At 35.4% G+C, this 26,388-nt stretch overlaps 1 protein-coding gene across 12 annotated transcripts in view; it reads left to right on the top strand.

The window, feature by feature from the left end:
• The window catches only part of APC (APC regulator of WNT signaling pathway), a 129,267-nt gene that overhangs the window by 52,557 nt on the left and 50,322 nt on the right, over positions 1-26,388 (top strand). For 7 of the 12 annotated variants that reach the window (XM_043470609.1, XM_043470607.1, XM_043470615.1 and 4 more), the window contains exons 2-6: positions 1,722-1,874; positions 9,751-9,835; positions 10,998-11,199; positions 16,345-16,453; positions 19,024-19,137. In XM_043470609.1, coding sequence (XP_043326544.1) covers positions 1,740-1,874; positions 9,751-9,835; positions 10,998-11,199; positions 16,345-16,453; positions 19,024-19,137 — 645 coding nt within the window. In that variant the 5' untranslated portion in view covers positions 1,722-1,739. Of the gene's footprint in view, positions 1-1,721; positions 1,875-9,750; positions 9,836-10,997; positions 11,200-16,344; positions 16,454-19,023; positions 19,138-26,388 lie in introns of those variants that run through there. The other 5 variants (XM_043470614.1, XM_043470610.1, XM_043470613.1 and 2 more) reach the window with 2 other exon arrangements.

Here is a 26,388-nt window from a genome sequence, read left to right as displayed (position 1 = left end):
AGCCTGGTGGGCTTAAGTCCATGGAGTTGCAAAGAGTCAGACCCTACTGAGCATGCATGCACACAAAACAGATAAGTGATCCCACCTATGAATTTCTCCTTTGTTTCTGATACACCTTCTCAGTCCTTTTTCAAAAGAGTGAATTACTTTTTCACCTCTTGTCGATTGGTCAGAGGACTAAGGCTTATAATAGTAGGTTAACTTTAGGTCTTACTAAAGAAGTTACATAGTAAGTGTATTTTCATGATATAACTTACACAGGACTTTTATTTTTAGACCATCCTTTTGGTTCTCAATTCTAACAATATCCCTGTGAATTATATTAGAAAAGGTAGTAAATGTCCATTTTACGAATGGTGAAATGAGTTAAAATTCAGGGGCAAAGGTGAAGGCACGACCAAGACTGAAACTGAGACCCGCATCCCCAAATACAAGTCTAGCGCTCACTCTTTTCAGTCATGAAGGTTTTTGAGGGTGATCCCCACCACCCAGGACTCTGTTTCCTTCCAGATTTATTGTCCCTAGCTGTTGGAGAACAGACGAGACCTGTGTCACTTGATTTCCCTTGTTAGGGTATCCCTTCCAGTTGCTGAACTACAATATTGTCATGACTAGCCAGTGTTGTAATTTGTCTGCCTTATTTCGTATAGTGGATTTTTACTGCAGAAACATTTTTTTATGTCCAGATCTATTTAGTATTGCTTGAGTACAAACTCTGTTATACTTTTTAACTCTTAAGAGATAGGTAGAATTTTATTTATTCCACAGAAATTAAACTACAAAGAGGATCTGGGTCTTTGGAACTTCGATAGTCTGAATATAACTTCTAGCATTCTCTAATTCTTCAGGCCAAGGACCTCTTATTACCTGACTATCATCTATATCTTTCTTTTCTCCCCTCTTCTTTCATGGTAATGTAATTAATAGCAAGGCTCTGCTTCACTTCTCTTTGACAGTCTCTGCTCCTAAAATCATCTGTTTTCTTCAAGTGTCTTTCAGCCTCAATGTGAGCACAGTGGGTCCCGTGATACATGTGCCATAGCATGGCCTATTGTATTCATCCTTTTCGATAAATGTAATAGAATTTATATTAGCAGTTATTATCATCTTTCTTTCCAAAAGAGTTGAAGTCTCAATCCAGTCCTCTCCCTTGCGTCTGTTTTGTTTAATGACCGCCTTTTTAATGAGGCCTTCTTGGAACTTTGTATTTCCCCATGGATAATGTTTAAGACTAGCCTTTTATCAAATGAAAAGTGGTAGACTGCAGTACCTAATCTCATTAATCCATTTGGGCTATAAAATTATGTAACTGTTGGGCAAAATCCAGAAATAAATTAATATGACCAATATAAATATATTTCTTATCAATAACTGCATTTCCCAAATCTTGTCTGTAAGACCATTTAAAATATCTCTGAAACCTCAAAAAAATTCTAACCTGATAGAAATCTTACCCACCTGTGAAAAGGCAGGTGTTTTTCAAACACTACTGACGTTCTCTTCTATTTTAAATCTTATTTGTCTTTAATTAAACCCCGGTATTTCAGCTTCTCAGAAAGGCCCTGCCACTCACATAGTGTTGTTTTGATACTGAAACTGCTACATTAACACAGTTCTTGTTAAATGTCTCTGAGGTTTTATTTCTTTATCCCTTTCTTTGTAACAAGCAGCCACTCTTATTTTTTCAGTAGTGAATTTCAAAATCCTTTTTAACCTTATAGGTCCAGGGGTAGCCAAGGATGGCTGCAGCTTCCTATGATCAGTTGTTAAAGCAAGTTGAGGCCCTGAAGATGGAGAACTCAAATCTTCGACAAGAGCTAGAAGATAATTCCAATCATCTTACAAAACTGGAAACTGAGGCATCTAATATGAAGGTATCAAGACTGTGACTTTAAATTGTAGTTTATCCGTTTTTATTCCGTGTTTCTTCCTGTAAACTTTGGGTTAGACACTTCACTTACTTAGAAGTGTATTTTTATTTAAGTTAAGCAGTAATCTGTAAACTCTTTCTTGCAAAAGTTAACATTGATATTTTCAGTCCAAATGTTTTTAATTCATCCAGCAAATCATATAAAGAAAATGATTATAAAACCACAGTGACTAAGTAGTTAGTCCTTAGTTATTTTTAAGCTTAAAAATGAGAGACCAACTTCACCATCACTATAGTGAGGCTGGGTGTTCTATGTAATTCACAGAAACTAGCCTCACAACTGCCAAATTTATCTTAAGGATTAAAACAAATCATAGTCATCATCCCCAACCCCCTCAGATCTTGTCATCACTTAAGTGCTGCAGTGATAGATCGTCAAGAAATTTGGGGTGACCTAATGAGAAGAGTCCCGAAGTGAAGATTAGTACCTGATTCTATTTCTGGTTTTGCCATAAGCTGAGTTACAGACTGTCAGGTGCCCTTCTGGAATTAAATTGCTTTATTTGAAAAAGTAGTCATTGCACTAACAGATGATGTCCACGACACCGTCAAGCCTTGAAATTGGTTTGCTGTATAGCATTGCAAAGCTGTGATAACCTCCGTGAAAAGTTATAAAATATTCAATGTGCACTGGGAAAATATGTTCTTATTTTAAAATAATTGCAGTCAAAACTTTAACTGTTTTAATTTCCAGTTAGGCAGATTTTCCTCTCACTGAATTTAATAGAACTGGAGGTCATCAACAAAACTGTTACCTCCTTCTCTTTTTAAAAAATCCTTCTTGCTACGTGTTTTTTCTGCGCCTTGGCCATTTTACCATCTGGGTTTCTGACCCTCTTCTTCCTGTCTGCTTACTACTCTTGTTCCTTATTCATTTATTATTCTCTTCTATTTCTTTTTCCATGCATTTTGAGGTCTCTTATTCTTCAAGCTTCTGTGTATTACTGAACTATTGAGCTGCTCCTCTTTTACCTTTTTATTCAATATCATAACAGTTTAGCCTTTTACTCATTTGAACCTTTCTTTCTTTTTCTCTATTTCTCTCTTTCTCTTCTATGCATAAATCTTTTCTACTGTGTTGCCTATTTCTGTGGCAGTAGCAATGACAGATCTCCAAGATACCTATCTCAGATCCTTCATAAAGAAATATTTTTTTCTATAGACTATAAAGAAACATTTTTTTTTCTCACCACAAACCATGAAAACAGCTGAATCAATTACCTACTAGGTTAAAAAAGAGTAGTTTGGTATTTTAACACTGATTAACATAATATATCTAAAATTATTGTACATGACATGTGGTTTTAAAAGTTTAAAGATACAAAATTTAAATTCCCCAGCAGGACTAATGGTTTATCTGCTTCAGAAGTATATTTTGTAGAGAATTCTTCCTAGCACACCTATCTGAATGTCTCTTGTGCAGAATTCTGAGTCCCCTTTTAAAGTTTTTTCTTTTTTTAAACTACTTGAGCAAATTGAAACTTCATTTTGGTGAAACATTTTAACATACCTTTAGATCTATCTCCATGGATGGAAATGCTGAAGTGTGGAATGTCTCTCAGAGTAACAGTATAAGTCAGATCCTTAAATTTCTGCAATAGAATACCAGGTTGACCTCTTAGGAATGAGGTATAATATACATCATGAATATTAGTATTTAAGATATGTCTGAATTCAACCATAAATTGATTACTGCTCAGTGAGTGTTTTTACAGACATCCTTGCAAAGTTATCCACATATTTCTTCAGGATTTAGTGTATGGTATCATAGCAGTTATGCCCTTATACTGAAGTTATTTATGTATCTACTTGCAAGAAGCTTTTTGGAAAAAAAGAAGCAGCAGCAGCTTTATAGTACTAACAGGAAACCATGCTCTGTTTATTTTGTCTTAAAATACCGATGTGTGAATGAAGACACTTGGAAACATTGGAACTTACTACATTGGATTAAAGTTAATCTGAAACAATGGTTATTTCTCAAAAAACTCACTTTTTAGACTTTGTAATACATCATGTGATCTTGTATTATGTTTACTGATCATTCGTATGTAATGTGTCCACCCTGTGGATGGCAAGGTGTGTCTCTTTCAACTACATTATTTTAGGATTTCTGAAATTTATACAGTAGTACCATCTAGTGGCAAAAGAGAATACTGCTTTGTTATTGATTACATGTCATTGATAGTGTAAAAATATTCTGTGTGTGTGTGACAGTCAGGGAAATATGTGTACAGCAATTAAGGAAATTGGAGCATTGACTGTATTTGAGAATATTAAGAAAATGTTTATTTTGTAGGTCTAATGATGGCATTGTGGTTGTGTTTAGAAAGAATCCCTTTTTAAATATATATGTAGAATTATTTTTGGAGAAGAAACAGTATGATGACTGAGATTTGTTTTTCAAATAAATTTGGGTTGAGGGGGAATGGAGGAAGTGGTTATAAGCATAGATGAAAGAAGCCCATGAGTTGATAATTTTTGAACTAACGTGAGGATACATAGGAGTTCGTTACATTATTCTCTACATTTATGTATATACTTGATGCTTCTGTAATTAAAATAAACTACAGATTTTGTGGGATTTAGAATAAGAATGCAGCAATTATAGCTAAACTTAAGGGAAATTATATACTATACTTTTTACTCCAGGGCAGGAAGTCAATGTGATTTACTTTAAAATGCTGAGCATCGCAGCATGATAAATGTGGTGAAAAATTAAGTTAGTTGCATAGTCGTATCCGACCCTCTGCGACTCCATGGACTGCAGCCTGTCCCGCTCCTCTGTCCATGGAATTCTTCAGGCAGGAGGACTGGATTGGTTGCCATTTTCTTCTCCAAAATATGGTGAAGTATGAAGCATTTAAATTGAAAGATGGCATGGTGTAGAAAAATATATCTAGGTGAAATATTAACCAACCGTTTATATCGCTTGTATTTTAGTAAAATGAAGTATTTATAAATTGTTTTAACTATAAAACCATGTATATGGAGAGTATCTTGTATTTTCAGAGTGTAAGAAAAAAATGAGAAGATTCAAATTGGCACAGTTCATAATTTATTTTGAAGATTTAATTACCAAGTATACTTTTATCTAGTAATAAAAAATATCAGTAACTGTGACACAGCGAGAAAAACAGAAGTGGATCAAGTTGAAAACTCCCTTGAAATGACATAGTTACTCATTCATATTTTCTATTCACTTATATGACCACAGTATATTTGTCTGTAATAATTAATTCTCTCATGTTTCTAAAATCTTAACTTTTTTAAAATAATGTTTGATTATATGATTAATTTTTTAAAACCAAACTTCCAGAATTTATAAATACAAATGAATATTCTCTCCTTTAAAATTACATATTAATTCTAAAAGCTGTCATTTCTCAAAACGTTTTTTGAAATATTTTGTTTGGAATTGCTTTGTAGTTGTGCTGCATCTTCTTTTAAAAACCTCTTTGAAATTAAGGACTTCTTTTTAGGCTGTATTCAGTATGCAATCCCAAGCAAGTAATCAGCCCTACCGCAGCAACTAGAAAACACTGGATAAAAACAAAAACCATTCTTTTAAAGACATTGGAGAACTGTGAAATCATCAAGAATTATATTAACTAAAATTCCTAAGAGGAAAGAGCCCTTTCTAGATGAGCTGAGATCACCAGTAATTTTATTCCCCAGGGGTATTTACTGATTCTGGGGACACACTGATAATTAATCATTGGCACAGTCATCAAGACTCCACTGGAGGAAAGAAACTGTTGGGCAAAGACGCAGACATGTGCGAAGCATTGACGTTTAGCAGGGCTCCAAGGGTATGACTAGTGTCTCACATTCTCTCCAAATGCATGGGGTGTTAGCTGAGTCTTGTTGAGGGGAAGATGCTTGGGAGGACTAGGAAGCGGATGGTTAGGAGGCAGTGTCCTGCTAAAGCAGGTCTCAGCCTCAGTGTAAGAGAAGAGATACATTCAGAGAACTCAGCAAACCAAACCAGATGTGAAAATGAAAGTTGTTCAGTCATGTCCAACCCTTTGCAAGCCCATGGACTATACAGTGCATGGAATTCTCCAGGCCAGAATACTGGAGTGGATAGCCTTTCCCTTCTCCAGGGGATCTTCCCAACCCAGGGATCGAATCCAGGTCTCCCACATTGCAGGCAGATTCTTCACCAACTGAGCTATTAGGGAATCCCATATGAATTTCACTTAAACTGCATCTGCAACCCATTTTCAGTTATTGGTTGAAGGAAATCAGACCCCACTGGTGGAAAGGGCAAACTCTGTAAGGGAAACTTTAATCTCAAATCTTTCTTGTTCTTGTATGTATAATGACTGGCATATGGTTAAAAGTTACAAGAAATACAAAGAAATAGAAAAATGACTGATAACCAACAGAGCAAATATGTAATAGAAGCAAATCCCAAGATGATCCACATGTTGTAAGTAAGTAACAGTCAAGGATTTTAACATAATTATTTTAAATGTTTTGAAAAAAAAGATGGATTAAGTGGATAAAGAGTCGGAAAATCTCAACAGAGAATTGGAATCTATAATTAAGAAGACTCAAACTTAAACCTTGCTGGTAGGAGTATAAAATGGCACAAACACTTTGAAAAAACCATTCAGCAGTTTCTTTTAATCACTGTGACTCAGCGTTTAAACCTCCAGATATATACTCAAGAGAAGTGAGTACGTGTGTCCACCTGGAGATAAGTGCAAGAATGTACATAGTAGCATTCTTCATAATAGCCTCCAAACTGGCAACAACCCAAATGCCCATCGAAAGGATAAGGGATGTATCAGTGGAGATCTATTCATACAGTGGACAACTACACAGTATTAAATAACTGATACATGCAATAGCATGGATGAGTGTCATAGAGATTTTGGTGAGCAAAAAACACGAGACACAAAAGACTGTATACTGTATGATTTCATTTATATGCAATTCACCAGCATGCCAACTAACTGATAACAAAAATCAGAGTACTGATTACTTCTGGAGAATGAATATTGATTGGTAAGGGGCAAAAGGGAACCTTCTGAGATACTGGAAATGTTTTCTGTCTTCCCTGGGGGGCAATTACATGAATACTTGGATTATATAAGAAATTTAAGATTGGTGTGCTTTTCATATGTATGTTCCATCTCAGTAAAGCAGAAAAGAAATGAGCCTAATTTTTATTATGGAATAGACACAGACTGTTCACAAGAAAGTAGTAATGTAGTCTTGCTGGTGGTGTCATCTTGAGACAAAGTAACTGGGTCTATAAATTAACTGCATATTTTTGAGATTCATAACTCAGAATTTACAAGAATAATTTAAGAGAACACACTGGAATAAGTAGCTTTTCAAGATAGATGCTTTGAAAATTTAATTTTTTTAACTTTAAATTTCCGTAATTTTATTTACTTTATGGTTATTGCTTTTATCAATAGACTTCTAGCCATATGCACAGAAACTTAAAACCTACAAGTTATGTATATTCACTATTTTTAAAATTTAGGAAATACAGACAAAAAGAGATCAAACTCACCCATTTAAAAAAATTTTTTTAATGTTGGTAACCTTTGATAATGTGTATATTTTTCTCTCTGCATTTTATGCAAGCATGCATTCAATGGGATCATATTTTGCAGCATGCTTTTTAATTTAATATAGCTATCATTTTATGTCATTAAGTATTTTATAGTATTTTCACAGATGTATAATATTCCGTTGTTTGGCTAATGCCATAAATTTATTTAATCCTTTATTGTTGAACATGCAGATTTACATGGCCTTTTCATTTCTGTTGGTGTTATTTTAATTTTTCCTTATTATTTTTAATATGTTTTTTAAAAGCCAATAATGTGCCATTAATTTTCAAAAAAAGTTAAGTATAATGTCCTATGACATATACTATGACATAAATTTTCAAAAATTAAGTATATGTCCTATGACATATTCTTTTAATTGTTGCTTTTGAATTCTTAAATGCTTGTACTTTTTCTGAAAACAGTATTTGTTTTGATAATATCTGTTGTTTTAAAAGGAGGAAACCAAAAACAAAAATTGCTTGTAATCCCAACTTCTATAGAATACTCACTGTTAACACCTTGATGATAGGCTATAGAGAAGGATCATGTATAAAGAAAGACCTGATCAGAGCTGTGCTTTAAAAGCCTTATTAATCTGTTAGTTCTGTGCAAGGTAGGACCATTTAGGAGATTATTTTAGTAGTTTTGGTGGGGTCAATAGGATAATGACAAGAATAGAGAAGAGATGGCTAATAAGAGATATTAAGCCTAGAATACAGAGTTGATAACTGATCAGGGAGATGAAAGAGGCGAGGCTGAAGATTTGAGCCTAAAGGGAGAAGGCTGCTGCCGTTTAGCTGAAAGGATATAAGGCAAGGAACAGGATCTGAGGGCACAGGGCGACAGCTTGAATGTTTACATGCGCCGTGCACGTCATCCAGACGCTGACTGTAAAGCATCTGTCGGTCATACTGGGGAACGAGTCTGAAGTTGTGAGGTTAGGATTAGAGACGTACCACTGGTGGTTCCTTGAGACAGGTAGCTGTTGAATTGTGAGCCTGCGAATTCTAAGAAATAGGATAAGATTAAAAGATCATTGAATTACACGCAGCAGTGGATGGAAGGAGACCCAGGATCCTGAAAACTGCAGGTAGCTTCCGGTGGTAATTCTCAAACTTTGTGGAAGAGACTTGTGTCCTGATGTTTATAGTAATCTACATTCATTCAAGAAAGACATCCCTGTGCAAATTTATTTCCTATCCCACAGTTGTGGTACACTGACACAATTTCTGACTATAAATAACAGTTACCTCCACGATCCCACATCTACTTATCTAAGCCTTTTAATTTCCAACATGGTCTTTATTTGAAGGTCAGATCATTAAGGTCACAGGCTATTTCTTATTGTTAACAAACAAATTCTTTTCTTAATGCTTCTAATGTCACTATCAAGGTAAACCACTGACATAGTCTTTACTATATTTACTCTTTTTGACAGACTTTCTTTTCAATCTATTTATGGATCCTTTTTCACATAGAGGAACACTGCCCATAGCTATAGGATTGTAACTGTTCAAATACATTGTTTTGCATTTGGAATCCTACTTGGCCAGCAAAGATTTTGCTATGAACTAGAATGGGATGCCTCAGAGTATGTAAAATGTAAAAATATGTATAAATTATTGTTAAGGAATATACAGAAAAACTAGTAGAAAGTGAAAGTTTTTGACCTTCTCTGACAAAAATTTGTTAAGAGAAGGCTTTAGATGGGAAAGGAAGCAATGGACCAAAAGTCAGGAGACAGCATACAGTCACTTAACTGCTGAGTATAAATCAATGTAGTAGTAGAATGTATATAAATTTAGTATATAACTGCTTGGTATTTATCGGGGTGTTAAATGTGTTAATTTGCTGTCTTTCATGGCCATGTTGGTACAAGCTTAGTTTTTCTGTCTTCAGCAAATCTTTTGAGTCTCAGTTGGTCTGTCTGAAAAATGAGAGTAATCCACCTTGTTATATGTTATTTCAGAAGCTACAAATAAGATACCTTAACTATTCCGTGTATACTGTATGGAGACTTCTTGTAATCACCATCATCACAAAGTGTCACTGTTGTTGGGCTGTAATTTATTATTTATAATTAGTAATAGGTAATATAGGTAAAGTACTTTGCATTTTATATGTTTTCAGATAGATCTGAAATAACTTTTTCCCCCAGCAGACCTAAATGCCAAGAAAGTTAAAATCATATCTTCAAAAAGTTATTTAGAATTTTGTCATGTTGAGATACTGTGTTCTTTTTTACAGGAAGTACTTAAACAACTACAAGGAAGTATTGAAGATGAAGCTATGGCTTCTTCTGGACAGATTGATTTATTAGAGCGTCTTAAAGGTAAATTTTTAAAAAGTGTTTTAAAGTAATTTTTTTAAGCTCAAGTTGTCAGGTGTATATGTCCAAATACAGCTTCTCTTGATTAGAATGTTGGTGTTGGATTTTCTTAGCCTCATGCATTAGGATGTAGTTTTTAAAGTACAAATACATAAAAAGTCTATTTGCTTGTCATTTTTTCAGTTAAAACATTTAACTGCCTTTAAATAAACTATTTTAGATACCTTTCTTGACAATTTTCAGCTCTTTCTAAAACGCATTGCTCTTCTGCCAGTCATTAAGTAGGCCTTTATTAAGCTTTATGCTATAGACTGGACCCATTGCTTCATTTGAAGGAGTCAGTGCCCTTCTTTGTTCCATTCAGAATAGAAGTGCTTTATCTTTGCACATATATACACACACATATATACACACACACACTGATTTTAAGCCATTTTTAATAGAATTTTAAAAGAATGTCTTTCTTGTTTTATCACTTAAAAATTCAAATGTTAAATCAGTAAGTTTTAATTGTTACTGAAGATGGGCAGAGAAATTACTTTCGGATCCCCAAATATTTTATTACTTAGTAGGAATCTAAGAAAGGACATTCTGTCTAATTTTTCTTTAACATACTTTTTCCCCACCAGACCAACTCAAGCTATCTTGGAGGGAAAGTTTAACTATTCTGTTCATAAATAATTGTTCATTCACTCATATACATTTGTGGCTTTCTCTGATAGAAATCTGTAGCTGCAGGCCTCTAAACCAAAAGGTGAACACTTTTTTTTTTTTTAAATGACCCAGTATTTGTGTATATTGCAAGATGGTCACCACCACAAATGTACCCTTTTATAAGTGCTTTGGCCTGGTGTTTTTTTTTTTTTTTTTCAGGACGTTTCTGTTTTAGAACCAGTAGTCAGTGAATTTCTCTGGGCATCAGCATTTGAGATAAGGATTTCCTCTGTCCCTATATAGATCTGCTGCTCAGTAACTGCAATAATTTAGTACTCCTGCATACTTTATGTGATATATATATAATGTATTTCAATTATAAAATGGTTTAAAATTTGAGGGCTAAATGTGAACCTAAGGTTTCATTATTAAAAGATAATATAATACATTAGCAATATTTTAGATCACTTAAAGCAGTTGTTTTATAAAAACTTGTCTGTATTTTATTTAGAACTTAACTTAGATAGCAGTAATTTCCCTGGAGTGAAACTACGGTCCAAAATGTCCCTCCGTTCTTACGGAAGCCGAGAAGGATCTGTATCTAGTCGCTCAGGAGAGTGCAGTCCTGTTCCTATGGGTTCATTTCCACGAAGAGGGTTTGTAAATGGAAGCAGAGAAAATACCGGTTATTTAGAAGAACTTGAAAAAGAGAGGTAACATTTCTTCATTAAGTAGTAAACTTTTATGCTCCAATTTTTGCTAGATTTTGTCATTTTGTGGCAATACAGAATAGGTGTGGTGGGTGATCACAAGCAGCACTTAGAGAGCATTTTCCATTTATTTTCTCAGAGTGATGAATTACTGAGCGTCCTTACCTTACACTTGAAAACGTGAAGGACGCAGCTTCTTGGGACTCCGATGCTCAAATGCTCTGTACAGTGAATAATGTACGAATAGTATGCATAATCACAGTGGCTAAAATATGTAATGCGTTTTGATTGACTTTTTGGTTATCTTTTCAAATGAATTAAATGACTACCAGGTTCAGTATAAGGTGACTGGTTTCCATTATTAAAGATCTGTTTCAAGGGGTCACAAATGAAACAATTTATCAGTTTCGGTTTCTTAAAAAAATGTTGCCTGATACAGAATCAGTTCTCCTTTCTAAGAGCTAGTGTGTTCATTCTTTTCTTCTTGAAGTTAAAATCATCACACTACAAGTATCAGAATATATAGTTACCAAGCACTTTGTCAAGTATTTTTGTACGTCCTATAAGATTGTAAATTCCTTTTGCATGATTAATACCATATTATATTTATATTCCTAGAAGTTCTATTAGACTTTCAAGAAATACTCAAATGTATAAATGTTAATTTGCATAAATGTACAAATGTATAAATTCTCTGGGACCTTGGTCAAGTCTTTAAATTTTTGTGTCATTTCCTTCTGTAAAATAGGAATATGGTTCTACCTTGTGGAGTTATGAACAATGGATATTAACATATGGAAAATACCCAGCATATCTCATTTAGAGGCAAAAGACCTTTTACTACTTTCTCTCTGGTTTTAGATATGTACATCTCTAAAAATAACAATAATCATGGGCCAGAAATAGTGTTAAGCTTTCTTTAATCTCTTGAGTTTCAGTGAATCTCTGTTTCATATCTTGAACCAGGACTCTTTCTGAGAGTCTAGGAAACAGTGTCCTGAAGAATCAGAAGCTAACTGGAGTGTGCATTCTTCCATCGCTTTGTCCCCTTTGAACTCTGTCAAGAGGCATGTGAGCATGCCAGTTTTCCTAAGAACCTACTTTGCTTTATGTGATAAAGGCCTAATTTTATTCACAAAGAGTGTGTGTGTGTATGTAGCTGTCAGGATCCTGTGTCCTCCTGGCTCCCACCGTTGTTTGAAGGTAGATTTAGCCCTTGTTTATGGGACAGAATCTGTGTTTTGCTCTCGTACTTGAGTGATAGTTTGACTAGGTCTCGGCTCAAACTCATTTTCCTTCTTTATAATCAGCGTTGCTGATGAGAAATTCCGTATCAGTCTAATTCACGTTCCTTTGCAGGAAGCTGTTTTTCTGAAGTTTCTAGACTACCTTGATGTGTGTTTTCTTGGTTCGTCGTACCGAATACCACTCACTGTGCCCTTTTGATCTGGAGATTTCTTTTCTTCAACTTTTGAAAATTCTGTCATTTCTTTGATGATTTTACCCCCTCTGTTTTTCTGTTCTTTCTTTCTAGACATCCCTTAAGTCAGAGAACTATCTCTGTATCTTTTTTTTCTTGTTCTCTGTATTACCTATAGATACAGTAAGTTTAAGTGAGGTAAGTGTTAGAAAACACTCAAGCCAGAACTCAAGCCCAGATGCATACCCTTTTTTTTTCTTAATTTATTTTTGTTTTTTACTTTGTTGGGTATTCCTTTCTGCACAGGCGCTTTCTCTAATTGCAGAGAATGGGGTCTTGTTCTGCCCCACGGGCTGTAGGGAGCACAGGCTTCAGTGGTTGTGACGCGTGGGCTTAGTTACCTTCTGGGCATGTGGGATCTTCCAGCACCAGGGGTCAAATCCGAGTCTCTGCACTGGCAGGAGGATTCTTAACCGCTCTGCCGCCAGGGAAGCTCCATGACCTTTTTGAACCTCAGTTTTCCAGTTAAAGATGTTGTGAGGATGAAATTAGATATTTTTTAAAAACTCCTTAGTCTGATACACCCAAATAGTTATTGTCACATTAGCCAGTAATACTTTTTAACAAATATTTAAATGCCTGATACATGTGTCATGTTCTTCTAGATGATCCTGAGTTAGCTAGAGGACTAAGAAGACATGAAATTTATGTCAGATCAGTTTATTTATCTTCCTTGGTTCTTGTCTCATCGCAGCAAAAATTTGGAGCAGTGGACCAAAAGGTATAGAACATCAGGCAAGCTACAGCTCAGTTCAGCTCAAGCAGACACATCTTTTGTTAGTAAGATGCTCCCACAGGAGCCCTCCTCATCCTTCCTGTGGCTCCCTCTTGGCTCCCCTTTTATATGTCCAGTCCCCTCCTCTTGGATGTGCCTGGTGCAGAGTGGGGCTTGTACCCACCACCAGTCAATGACAGGAATGCAAATGGTCATTCACTCAAGGCCGATTGGCAATTTCAAGTTATATAACACAGGCTGTGTTGTTTATGCCTTCCCATGTGTCTTCCCCTAATTCCATCTTATAATTAGATGTAGAATATTCATGAGCTCTTAATGGTCCTCTAACTGCCTAAAGTTACTTGGGGAAGCCCCTATGGTGGTTTTCTATCCACTGTGTGCCCAGGGCCCCTGTGTTGAAAAGTCTGTGTGGTTATTTTGTAGCATCTGTGAGCTCTCATGGGTGTGTCTGGGATGGAGTTCAGAGATCAGCTTGCATCCCTTTCGGCCAGGCCTCCCCTTGTTTACATCTAACTTCCTAGCTAACATTTACATTTTAAAGAAGACTGTTGACAGTCACTAAATAAGCCTTCACTATGCTAAACAACAAAGACCCACCAGCTTCTGAGTCTATGCCTTTGCAGTTTTGAGCCTTAAATACAGTGATGTGAGTTATAAGATCAACTCCTATCAGTTAACCACTTGTTACCATGTTGGCTCTTGACTTTGGCTTCCCAAGAGCATTTTGCCAGAGTCCAGTCTTAAAACTTGATAGCAACAACTTGGCCCTATTCTCCTTAACATTTTTCTCCCTCCAATACCATCACTAAAATTAGCTTATTCATTTGAGCACTTTTAGCACCCAGATCTTGATTAAATAGGCCAATTTGTTGAAGATTAATCAGAAGAAATAGCATCTCCCTCTGTCCCTTGTTCCCTTGCCTTGGTCCTGGTGGGTCCTGCAGGTGCTCACCAGGGATCATTAAAAAATAGGATCAGATCTCATGTTTTTGCTAGTGGTAATACCCCGCCTGTGGAAGGGGTTCAGGATTTCTGCACTGCTTTCTCCTGCTCCTCTTGTCAAAAATGGAAGGGAGAGGGCGGCTTCTCATTGGTCGGCACCTCTGCCCCAGGTTGGCACATCGTAACCAGGAGCTGGCTTCTTCCCATGAATTCCCCCACTACTGAGGTTGCCACAGCAAAAAGTCAAGGCTTATTCTTATTTTTTAAGCTGCTTCTCAGTAAAGAATGGAAAGTTTAGCAAGAGTAGAACCTTCCACATACATGCATACTTATTCATCAAGAAAATACAATCAAATAGAATTCTAAAGTATTAATAACAGAGTCAGAGTGGGGAATGACTCGGTAAGAGCGAAGCCCAGAAGCTGTAATAAAAAATATCCTCATATTCAAGTGATTCACTGAGAAAATATATTTATAACTGACAGAGTCCTGTCATTCTTAATACAGAAGAGGTCCTGTAAATAAGAAAGAGTCACAGAAAAGGAAGTAAAAATGAGTTTTAAACTTGGAAAAATGCTTACCCTTACCTATACTAAAAGAAGTCAAATTAAAACCATAGTGATAGGGGATTCCCTTTTGGTCCGGTGGTTAGGACTCCGCACTTCTAATGCCATGAGCTGGGGTTCCATCCATGGTCTGGAAACTAAGATCCCACAAGCTGTGCAGTGTGGCCGAAAACAAGGAAGTCCATAATGATATACCATTTTTTAAACCCTAGAAATGTAAAAGAATCTTAAAAGTTTGATGAAGCATTTATATTGTCAAAGGTAGCAAAAGCATAAATTGGTACAATATCTAGTAAGGACAGTAAGTTAAAAATTTACATATCCTAGGAATTTGTCATCTACACATGCTTGCATATTTGTACAATGAAGTTATATATAAGTATATTCAATGAAGCACTGTTTATAATAGCAAAAGATTAGAAAGACCCTAAATGGGAAAAAAAAAAGACCCTAAATGCCATCTAACATAGAACCAGTTATTATTTATTCTTTTATGGATTCATAAATATCTTTGCAGCTAGCAAAAAACCACATAGGACCTTTTTATATTCTGATACAAGAATGATCTCCAAGATAGACTTTTAAGTGGTAAAAAGTTATAAGACAACACAGATAATAATATGCTATTATTTATGTTTTAAAATGTACATGTACATATGCACACATATATTCTTTCATTTTTATAGAATGTCTCTGGAAATATATAAGAATAATAGTGGTCGCTTAGGGAAGGAGTCACAAAAAAGGACATAGATCATATACTTCTTGTACCTACTGATTTTTTCCTCTTAACCCTTTATTTTGCACTTATGTTTATATTGATCAGATACGGAGTATTGATATAGAATATTGATATAGGTTGTTATTGAGGACATCATCAATTGGGTTGTCAGAAATTATGTAACAAGTTCATCTTCAGATTCCAAGCCTAAGAAAATGTTTCTCTCCCTCAGAACAACCTCCTGTTATTACACAGTGATAATATATTTTGACTAATAAGAAGCTGAAAGCTACGTGCAATAGTTCCCTATACTCTAAATTTATTTTTTGTGTAATTACTGCTTTTCTTTGCTCCTTTATTATACTTTTTATTCTTACATCTGAGTTTTATTAAATCTGTACTTTTTACTGTATACCAACATCAAATTCTTAGACTCTAAATGTGAAGAAAACATTTGGTTGAAATGTAAATGTTCTAGTAAGAATGGTTGCCATCTTATTTAGCTGAAAAAGTTTAAAACTTTTAATATTCAAATTTTAATGACTGTAATCTAAGTCCCACCTTCAGAAATCTAAAATTAGTAAAATTCTCACTTATTCATTATATTACTTTAAATAGAAAACATTACAGTTATAGCTTATGAGAGTTGCTGTTATGTGCTCCATATTAGCATTGTGTAAACTTAACTTTTTTTGAAAAACAGATCATTGCTTCTTGCTGACCTTGACAAAGAAGAAAAGGAAAAAGACTGGTATTATGCTCAACTTCAGAATCTCACTAAAAGAATAGATAGCCTTCCTTTAACTGAAAATGTAAGTGACTTGACAAAATAACTTATTTTTATATCTGAAAGTGTATCTAAGTTTATAGCTATATAGTTATCTGTAAAGTGTAATATGTTTTATCCAACTTCAACATAAATATATAGTCAATGAATTTTATATATAAAGATGATAAAACTAAAAGATTCAGAATTCAGCTAGGTGTTTTATTATTAGACGTGTTGAATTACCAAAGATACTCTGTGGAGATGTTTATTACCATCTGTCTGTTTTTTGACCTATATCACAGGACTTGTGCCACATGGGTTTGCAGTGAAAGTATCTTTGAGATAACCTGAGTCCTGTTCTAGTCATTGTAAATGACAGTAGCTGTTGGCACAGATGTTAGGGCTTTTTGCAAGCACTAAAAGTTGTTTGTTTTGCTAATATAACTATGTAAAAAATAACTTAATTCTGTCAGCCTCTCCCTCCCCACCCAAGCTCTCCAAGTCAGCTGTTCTATTCATGGGGTGACACGTATAAGAACATTTCTGAAATACATTAATAATTTTAAATAAGACTGTATTTTAACTGTTACCCATAAATTTTAAAACAATTTTTTAGAAATAGGCCAATTAAAATGAATCTTCCACTCTTAGCTTAGATTTTTCATTTTCTAATAAAGTTTTGAGAGGACATTATAAAAGAAAAAGTAACAACGAAGGAAAAACCTTTTCCAGAACACACAGTTAATCACATTCCTGCGTGGGTGGGCATTGTCTGGCGGGAGCTAGAACTAGAAACTTCAGTGCTCAGCCTCCTGAGCACAAACTTATCCAGGTTTGTGAGAGGGAAAGAATCTCCCTTCCTGACAATGTCGTTAACATCCTTTTGGGAGCTAAGGAGACACCACAAATGAAAGAACAGTTCATAGAGAGTGTTGACGCATGAGGATTAGGAACTCAGGAGGGTTTGGAGGGATCGTTGCTCTTAATATTAAAGCACTGTTTTGCTTAACATTCACTTTGGTAATTAAAATGTACAGTATTTAGAGTCTGGCTGTCTGCATGCAGTTGTGTATGAAACAGTTCACGAGCAATTGGTTAATACCTGAAACAAAGATCAGTTGTCAGCTCATTCCCGTATTAATTTACCATATAGTCAGTCACATTTATTTAAGAGGATATGTAAGACATTATAGACCATTAGGCAACATTAGCAAATGTAAATTGCTTATATTTTATAAATATTTTTAAATTCACAAAATTTTTATTTTATATTGGGAAGGCAGGTTAAGAATGCTTTCATATGGAAATACTTATCAGGTTACTAGGCATTGCTTAAAACATCAGATATAAACCACGTTATTGTAATATAATATGTCATCTTCAGCCTTTTGTGCAAAGGATTTTTGGAAGTGGAGGACAAATAAGTGTAGTTAAAACATGACTCACAGCATGCAGACTATTTCAGCTGTGTTGCAACACATAATGTGGATATGCCTATAGGAACGCATTCTGCATATGTCGTCTGTATATTGCAAGGGAAAAGGGTGAAAGCTCCTCTAACTTACCTGACAACACAGTTTGGGATTCTTAGGCCTACAGAATGCTATTCTGAGTCAGACACATACACATGCAGCTTTTGTCTGTGTGTGTGTGTGTGTGTGTGTGTGTGTGTATGTGTATGTAGGATCTTAGTTTCTGATCAGGGATCAGACCTTCACCCTTGACAGTGAGTGCGTGGAGTCCTAACCCCTGGACCTCCAGGGAATTGTCCACATGCAGCTTTTTATTGGACTTACAGAGCATGAAAAATCTACAGCACTTCCTTATTCCCTTCATGGTCTGTTATAACTGTCACCGATTATTTTGTCCAGCTGTTCTTTTAGCCTTGGAGCATGTCTTTGTAAGTTTCTTTGCCTTCTCCTTTTCTTCATTTTTTATACCTAGCAGTTACCACAGCATCTGGAATTGTAGTTAGAGGGCTAATAAAGTTTTGAATGTACTAACACCCACTCCATGAAGAAGTACTTTTTTTGGTTTGTTTCAGCTTTGGTTCATATTTATATTTTTACCAAAAAGTTTGTGTTATCTTGCAATTTATTATTATATAAAAGCTTTTCTTTATTCTATCTTCTTTATTTTACATGTGGGAAAGTTCTCTCCATTTAGTCTACATGTACATAAGAATCCTGAAGTGAGGTATAAACTTAAGGATGATGGACCTGATTCTTGATTTTTCTGTTTTGTCCACATTAATATTCTAATTTTTAACAATTCAAAGTAGTGCTTCTTCAGGGCAGAAGAATTGTAAGGTAACTGAAAATAGGCTTACCCTAACTAGATAAATATATATATTTTAAAGAGCTAGTACAATTTAATTAAAACTATTTGTGACTGTGGGGCAATAAAAGTGTTTCAACTCTTCGCTTCACATCAGAAAGCCAGGCTGAGCCTAGCACTGATCATCAAGTTTTAGGACTTCTTAGAGTAAAAAATAATTTTCTTATGATAACTTACGTATTTGTTTATTCATTTTCTTTATGGATACTTATATGCTTTTTTATTTTTACTGATAAATACAAGATATTAACATTTCCATCTTATTCGTGGTTTTAGTTTTCCTTACAAACAGATATGACCAGAAGGCAGTTGGAATATGAGGCAAGGCAAATCAGAGTCGCAATGGAAGAACAACTAGGTACTTGCCAGGATATGGAAAAACGAGCACAGGTAACATATTTATTATTAAACTATGAAACAGTAGTAGCTAGATTTCTATGAAGAATCTAATGAATTACAGCTCTGTTAACTTTGGTTAAGTTTTATTCTTAAAGATATTTTAAAGTCTGTCCTTACTTTGGCACTAGTTCAAAACAAGAATAGTTTACTATGGCTGCTGGGAAGCATAACCAGTATTCACATAATTCTGCCTTCATATTTCAATTCTCTGATACTGTTCTGCTATGCCTTGGAATTATAAGAGGGAAGAAGAATTCAATTCTGGTCATCTTATTAGTTGCTAGCTAACTTCAGTTATCCTTTGAGATTTTTACTTCTGTGTTTGTGTAATGAAAAAAGGAAAGTCTCACTCAAGGAGAGAAACATATAAAAAGAACCTTGGGAAGAGAAACAAATTGGATGGAGAACATTCCCATGTTTCTACCCTCAACTATGTAAAGAAAGAATATTGGCATAAGAAAGGATTTCTTAAGACATTAGACTAACTATAAAGACTGGTAAAATTCTACTATTTTAAAATTAAGAATTTATCTTTATTAGGTACCTTAAAGAAAATGAAAAGGGGAAAAAGCATGTTTGGGAATTCCCTGTCTGTCCATTGGTTTGGACTCAGTGCTGTTACTGCCAGGCCCTGAGTTCAGTCTGTGGTCAGAGAACTGAGATCCCACAAGCCAAATGGCACGGCCAAAAGGGGGAAAAAAAGGTGAAAAGATAAGTTACGTGTTGGGAGAAGGTATTTATCACCATATAAGTGTTATGGAATCAAGAATATACAATGAATTTCCAAAGATACTTTAAATTATATGATACAATTAATACAGATTTAGTGTTCGTAACAGTTGGTGTTTAATGAAATTATTTTAAACTACCAGGCAGATTTTCTTTGTTTGTTGATAGAAAAACTATGAGAAATTTTACTCTGGTTTATATGAATTTACGTTTTTAGAATGTGAATATATGGAATACTGTATACATGTTTTTCTATATCTGTTAATGTGTTTGTTTTTAGAGGTTCTTAAGAAATGAGATGTTGATATGAAAATTTCTGTATTAATATATAAATATAAATAAGTATATTCCAGACAGCTTACTGTAGAATAGATTAACTTGAGTTCTTTCTTGGCCATTTTGTCCAGATATGTGCAGATGTATTCATTTTAATTTTGTTTTGGAATACAGTGTTCTTTTGCTAGTTAATATTCTAAGGAATTTTTAGTCCATATTTTATAAATACAGCAAACATTCATTTATTCTGGAAATATATTAAGGTTAGGGCTAAAGAAATATTGTACAGAAAGCAAAAAGGGAAGTATTTGTAGTACATATGAGGAGTTAATATCCCTAATATACAGGGAGCACCTACAAATCAATTGAAAACAAGACAACCAAAGAGGAAAATAATCAGAAGGTATGAGTAGTCCCATCATAAAAGTACAACTGGTTAATCAATCATTGTGAAAATATACTTAAACATCACTAGTCATCAAGGAAAAGTAACATACAATAATGTTGTTTTTTGTTAGTGGTGGTGGTTTCTTGTTTGGTTAGTTAATTTTCTGCCTATCAGACTGGCAAAAGCTTTAAAGTTTAGTGTCATGTAATACTGGTGAGATTTTGAGAGATTGTAATACGAAGTGTTGTCGTCTGCCTGTTGTAAGAATAAACTGGTACAATCCTGAAGGACTCTGTAGCACTACCTGTCAAAGTTAAAATGTTTGTACCCTCTGACATAGCAATTCTGTAAGACTTTCAGAATATGTCCTCCAGGAATGTCGAGTTAAAGCAGGAAGAATATAAGTATAGATTTTATGCTATTCGTCACAACACTGTAAGACACAGAGAGAGACGATTTCAGTGTCCATCATTTGGGTAGTTATTGAATTATTAGTAGTATGCAGCTGTTATGAACATTAATAATTAGATAATGGGAATAATGAAAATAATTGTCCATAGTAATTCTTTCCCTTGTAACTCTGCTTGAGTGACTCAACATGCAAGACTAGAATGGTCAGCTAATGAACATGAGAGTGAATTCCAAGAAGGCCTGAGGCCATGAGAAAAAAGTGTGCTACCTCCTTTGCAAGGAAAAAAGATGGATAAAAATTCCAAGTAAAATAAAAATAGAGTAAAAGTTTTTTTAAAAACAATTATGTACCAGAAACAGAAGCCAACATTATATTAGATTGAGAAAATAGAGAAATAATTAGATTATTACCATTGCAGTCATTAACATGGTTTGCCGCTTGCTCTCATCACTATTACTTAACTTTGTTTGGAGGTTCCACTAATTCAGGTAGAAAGAAAACAAATTGTTTAACTACTGCACTATTTTCCAACTAGAAGGGAAGAGAGCAAATAATTGTCATTTGTAAATTACATTGTTGTCTACCTAGAAAAACCATGGTGAAGAGCCAAAAAGTATTTCAGCTAATGAGAGAACTCAGTAGGGTGGCTGGAGTTAAGATACATTAGGGTTTCTCTATTAGCAATGGCTACCATTTGGAAATGGAAATTGGGTAGAAGGATCTCTTCATAATGACAGGAAACTTTAAAATACCAAAAACAGACCACATGAAGAAAAATATAAAATTGCTAAAGGACACACTATGGGGCCCTAAAAGTAGAAAAGCCTGTGTGGCTGTCTGCATTGTATTTGTGTTATCTGGCTGCAGCGACGCCAGGGATATCGCAGAAGAGGGGCCAACTAGATTGTCAGGGTCCTGCAGGGTATGGAGGAGGGAAGTGAGTAGTCAGACCACTCTTGCTGTCTGTACGTCCTGTGAATGCCTGCTTCCCCTGCACCCTGCATACAAGCCCGACCTTCCCACACACTTGCCCCTGGCCCCAGCTGTTGTCTGCTGATCACTGGGGCAGTGAAGGGCATTCCCCCTCTGCTGCTTTCCCTGCTAACTGATGAGCCAGCCTGACATCACTCTGTAACTGGCACACTCCGCTTCCACCCAAGAGGGAAGCCTGCTGCGAGTCCTGCCTGCCATCGTCACAAGTGGTAGGGTATCACTCCAGGACTTTGTTTCAGGTGTGTAAGATCCCCCTTCCTTTAAACCACTGATGTCTCTGTTGCTAAAAATATAAGATCCCTGGGTGAGAAGATTTTAATATCCTAATAATGTGTCTTTCTTTAAAAAGTTGATATAGAAATATAATATGATTCCAGTCATAATCTTAATTTTTTTAGAGCCCGGAGAAATGATTTTTAAGTTTGTAAAGTAAGAATTTCCAAAAGTATTTAAGAAAATTATAATGAGTGAGGATTTACCTTACCATTTGGTAAAATTTACTGTAAAGGTGTTGGCAGTAATCACAGTATGATATTAATAGCACAGGAATAGACGTAGGCAAATAGAACAGAATAGAGACTAGAAAAAGATATAAGAAAATCTGGACTCTTTTAATGACAGAAGTTGCAAGTTTGGGGCTGGGGGAAATGGTAAATAACTCAGTGAGAACATAGATGATAACTGGGAACCTTTCTGGTGGTGATTGTTTTTTAGTCACTAAGTCATGTCCGATTCTTTCGTGACCCTGTGAACTGTAGGCCGTCAGGCTTCTCTGTCCATGGGATTTCTCAGGCAAGAATACTGGAATGGGTCACCATTTCCTTCTCCAGGGGATCTTCCTGACCCAGGGATTGAACCCACATCTCCTGCATTGACAGGCAGATTCTTTACCACTGAGCCACCAGGGAAGCCCTATCTAGTAGTAGAGAAATTAAATTAGATCCCTACCTCACATCTTGTACATGAACAGTTACAGGTGAGTTAAATATCTAAATGTAAAAAATAAAATTAATAGAAGAAAATATAGGACAAGAGAGATCTTAATTAAGAATGGAAACTCAAAAGCAATAGGAGGGGACAGGATTTATTTTGTAAAATTTTAAAGCATTCATCCTGCAGGGAAAAAAAATACAGGAAACTATTTGTGACACATCAAGGGGGAAAGGTTTAATATCCCTGTATGTAAGAATTCTACAAACTAAGAAGAAAAAGACAACTCTTTTTATATGGGCAGAGGAGGTAATCATTCAGTTTATTGAAAAGAAAATGCAGATGACCAATAAAACACATGCAAATGACTGTTGAACAGTTTTGGGGAAATTGAAACAAAATCCACTCTTGCCCATGCCTATTTGAATTAGCCTCTGCCTGTCTCCATTAACAGTTTGGTTATTTATTTATTTGTTTCTTTATTTGTTCAACACAAATTTGGGCTCATAGTATGGTGCTCCCTACTCTCCTCTATGCATGTAAGAAAAGGTTGGATAAAAGTACATCAGCTTGTTCATAAGAGCTTTTTCTGGGAATTGGGGATTGGTAGGGCAAAAGTTACTTATACTTCTGTGCTCCTGTAATGTTTTATAAATACATGGATGACATAGTTGTGTGTAGCTTTACCTGTTTTCTGCTTGACATATATTTAGGTTGTTTATAATTTCTCCCTGTTAAAACAACTCTGATAAACATACTTATCCATATCCTATAAACGTGCACAAAAGTTTTTCTAGGTCAAGAGTCTTTTTCTTAGAGGGCTGTATGGTAAGTAGTTTAGACTTTGTGAGCCATGTGGTCTGTTGCAACTACTCAACTCTGCCTTTGTAGCAAGAAAGCAACCATAGACACCAGTATATGAGCAAATGAGCTGACTGTGTTTCAGTAAAACGTAATTCATAAACAGATGACTGGCAAGCCTTAACTTGCTGACCTCTGCTCTAGTACACATACCTGAAAGCATAACTGTTGGTCCTAAGGTAGCAGTGTTCTGAATAGTGTTTGCCAGATTGCCCTCAAAATGATTTTATCAGTTTACATTCCTCCCGGTAGTATGTGAGAATTCTGTTTCCTTTGACTGTTGTTTTCTTTTTTTCCTTCAGAAATTGTGAGTCAAACTTTATAATTAACAATCAATGAGCATATGAAACATTATCTTGTCATTTAGTTTATACTTTCATGAGTACTACTGAAGTTGAATATCTTTTCATATATGTGTTAGACTTTTAATATTTTCTTTTTGCTGTTTTTTTCATATTGTTAGATGTCTTATTCATTTATATTTGAGAGATATTTTAATATACTCTTAATACCCATCTGTTATACATGATGTATTTCATAACTGTTCCCTGCCAAATCTGTTACCTACTTTAGCTTAATGATAACAAAAAATTAGTTTTTATTGTAATGCTAAATTAGTTATATTGTTGTATTTGTGCTTTCTTCGACCTATTTTTACATCTTTTCCTATCTTTAAATACAACCTCATTTTTTTTCTAGTAAGTCTAATGTTTTACTTTTCAATTAGATCTTTAATCCATCTCAAATTTGCTATTATATATGTTTTAGAGGTCAGTAAGTCAGTTCAGTTGCTCAGTGATGTCCGACTCTTTGCGACCCCATGAACCGCAGCATGCCAGGCCTCCCTGTCCATCACCAACTCCCGGAGTCCACCCAAACCCATGTCCATTGAGTCAGTGATGCCATCCAGCCATCTCATCCTCTGTCATCCCCTTCTCCTCCCACCCTCAATCTTTCCCAGCATCAGGGTCATTTCAAATGACTCATTTCTTCACATCAGGTGGCCAAAGTATTGGAGTTTCAGCTTCAACATCAGTCCTTCCAATGAATACACAGGACTGATCTCCTTCAGGATGGACTGGTTGGATCTCCTTGCAGTCCAAGGGACTCTCAAGAGTCTTCTCCAACACCACAGTTCAAAAGCATCAATTCTTCAGCACTCAACTTTCTTTATAATCCAACAATCCATACATGACCATTGGAAAAACCATAGCCTTGACTAGACGGATGTTTGTTGGCAAACTAGTATCTCTACGTTTTAATATGCTGTCTAGGTTGGTCATAACTTTCCTTCTAAGGAGTAAGTGTCTTTTAATTTCATGGCTGCAATCACCATCTGCAGTGATTTTGGAGCCCCAAAAAATAAACTCAGCCACTGTTTCCCCAGCTATTTTCCATGAAGTGATGGGACCAGATGCCATGATCTTAGTTTTCTGAATGTTGAGCTTTAAGCCAACTTTTTCACTCCCCTCTTTCACTTTCATCAAGAGGCTCTTTAGTTCTTCACTTTCTGCCATAAGGGTGGTGTCATCTGCATATCTGAGGTTATTGATATTTCTCCCGGCAGTCTTGATTCCAGCTTGTGCTTCATCCAGCCCAGCGTTTCTCATGATGTACTCTGCACATTAGTTAAATAAGCAGGGTGACAATATACAGCCTTGATGTACTCCTTTTCCTATTTGGAACCAGTCTGTTGTTCCATGTTCAGTTCTAACTGTTGTTTACTGACCTGCATATAGGTTTCTCAAGAGGCAGGTCAGGTGGTCTGGTATTCCCATCTCAGAATTTCCACAGTTTGTGGTGATCTACACAGTCAGAGGCTTTGGCATAGTCAATAAAGCAAAAATAAATGTTTTTCTGGAACTCTCTTGCTTTTTCAATGATCCAGCAGATGTTGGCAATTTGATCTCTGGTTCCTCTGCCTTTTCTAAAACCAGCTTGAACATCTGGAAGTTCACAGTTTACTTATTGTTGAAGCCTGGCTTGGAGAATTTTGAGCATTACTTTACCAGCGTGTGAGATGAGTGCAATTGTGCGGTAGTTTGAGCATTCTTTGGCGTTGCCTTTCTTTGGGATTGGAATGAAAACTGACCTTTTCCAGTCCGGTGGCCACTGCTGAGTTTTCCAGATTTGCTGACATATTGAGTGCAGCACTTTCATAGCATCATCTTTTAGTTTTAGAGGTAGGAATCTAATTATATATATATATATATATAAACACTCATGCATATGATTTTTAAATGTGTGTATATATTTAGTATATGTTATATGCAGTACAGTTTCTACTCAATAATTATATAATCAGTGACATACACACACATACAAATACACACAGATAGACATATATTTATGTTGTTAGCTGAATTTCCCACTAACATTTATTGGACGCATCTCTGTTTCCCCATGGATTAGTGATGCTGTTTGTGGCACATGAGAAGTTGTATTTGCTGAATATTTGTGAACTCTGCTCCATTAGTCTGTTTTAGCTTCTCTGGATACCACACTTGTTTTATTTGCTATAATTTTATTAATCTTAAGTCTTGTAGTATGAGTCCTACTTATTTACATTTGTAAAAATGTGTTTATATTCTGTTTCATTACTCTTTTATTTGAAATTTAGTATCAGCTTATTTTATTCAAGGAAAAACCTTAT

Source organism: Cervus canadensis, chromosome 6 (genome assembly GCF_019320065.1).
Source record: "Cervus canadensis isolate Bull #8, Minnesota chromosome 6, ASM1932006v1, whole genome shotgun sequence".
Taxonomy (NCBI): Eukaryota; Metazoa; Chordata; class Mammalia; order Artiodactyla; family Cervidae; genus Cervus; species Cervus canadensis.
This window is presented reverse-complemented; position numbering and strand designations above follow the sequence as displayed.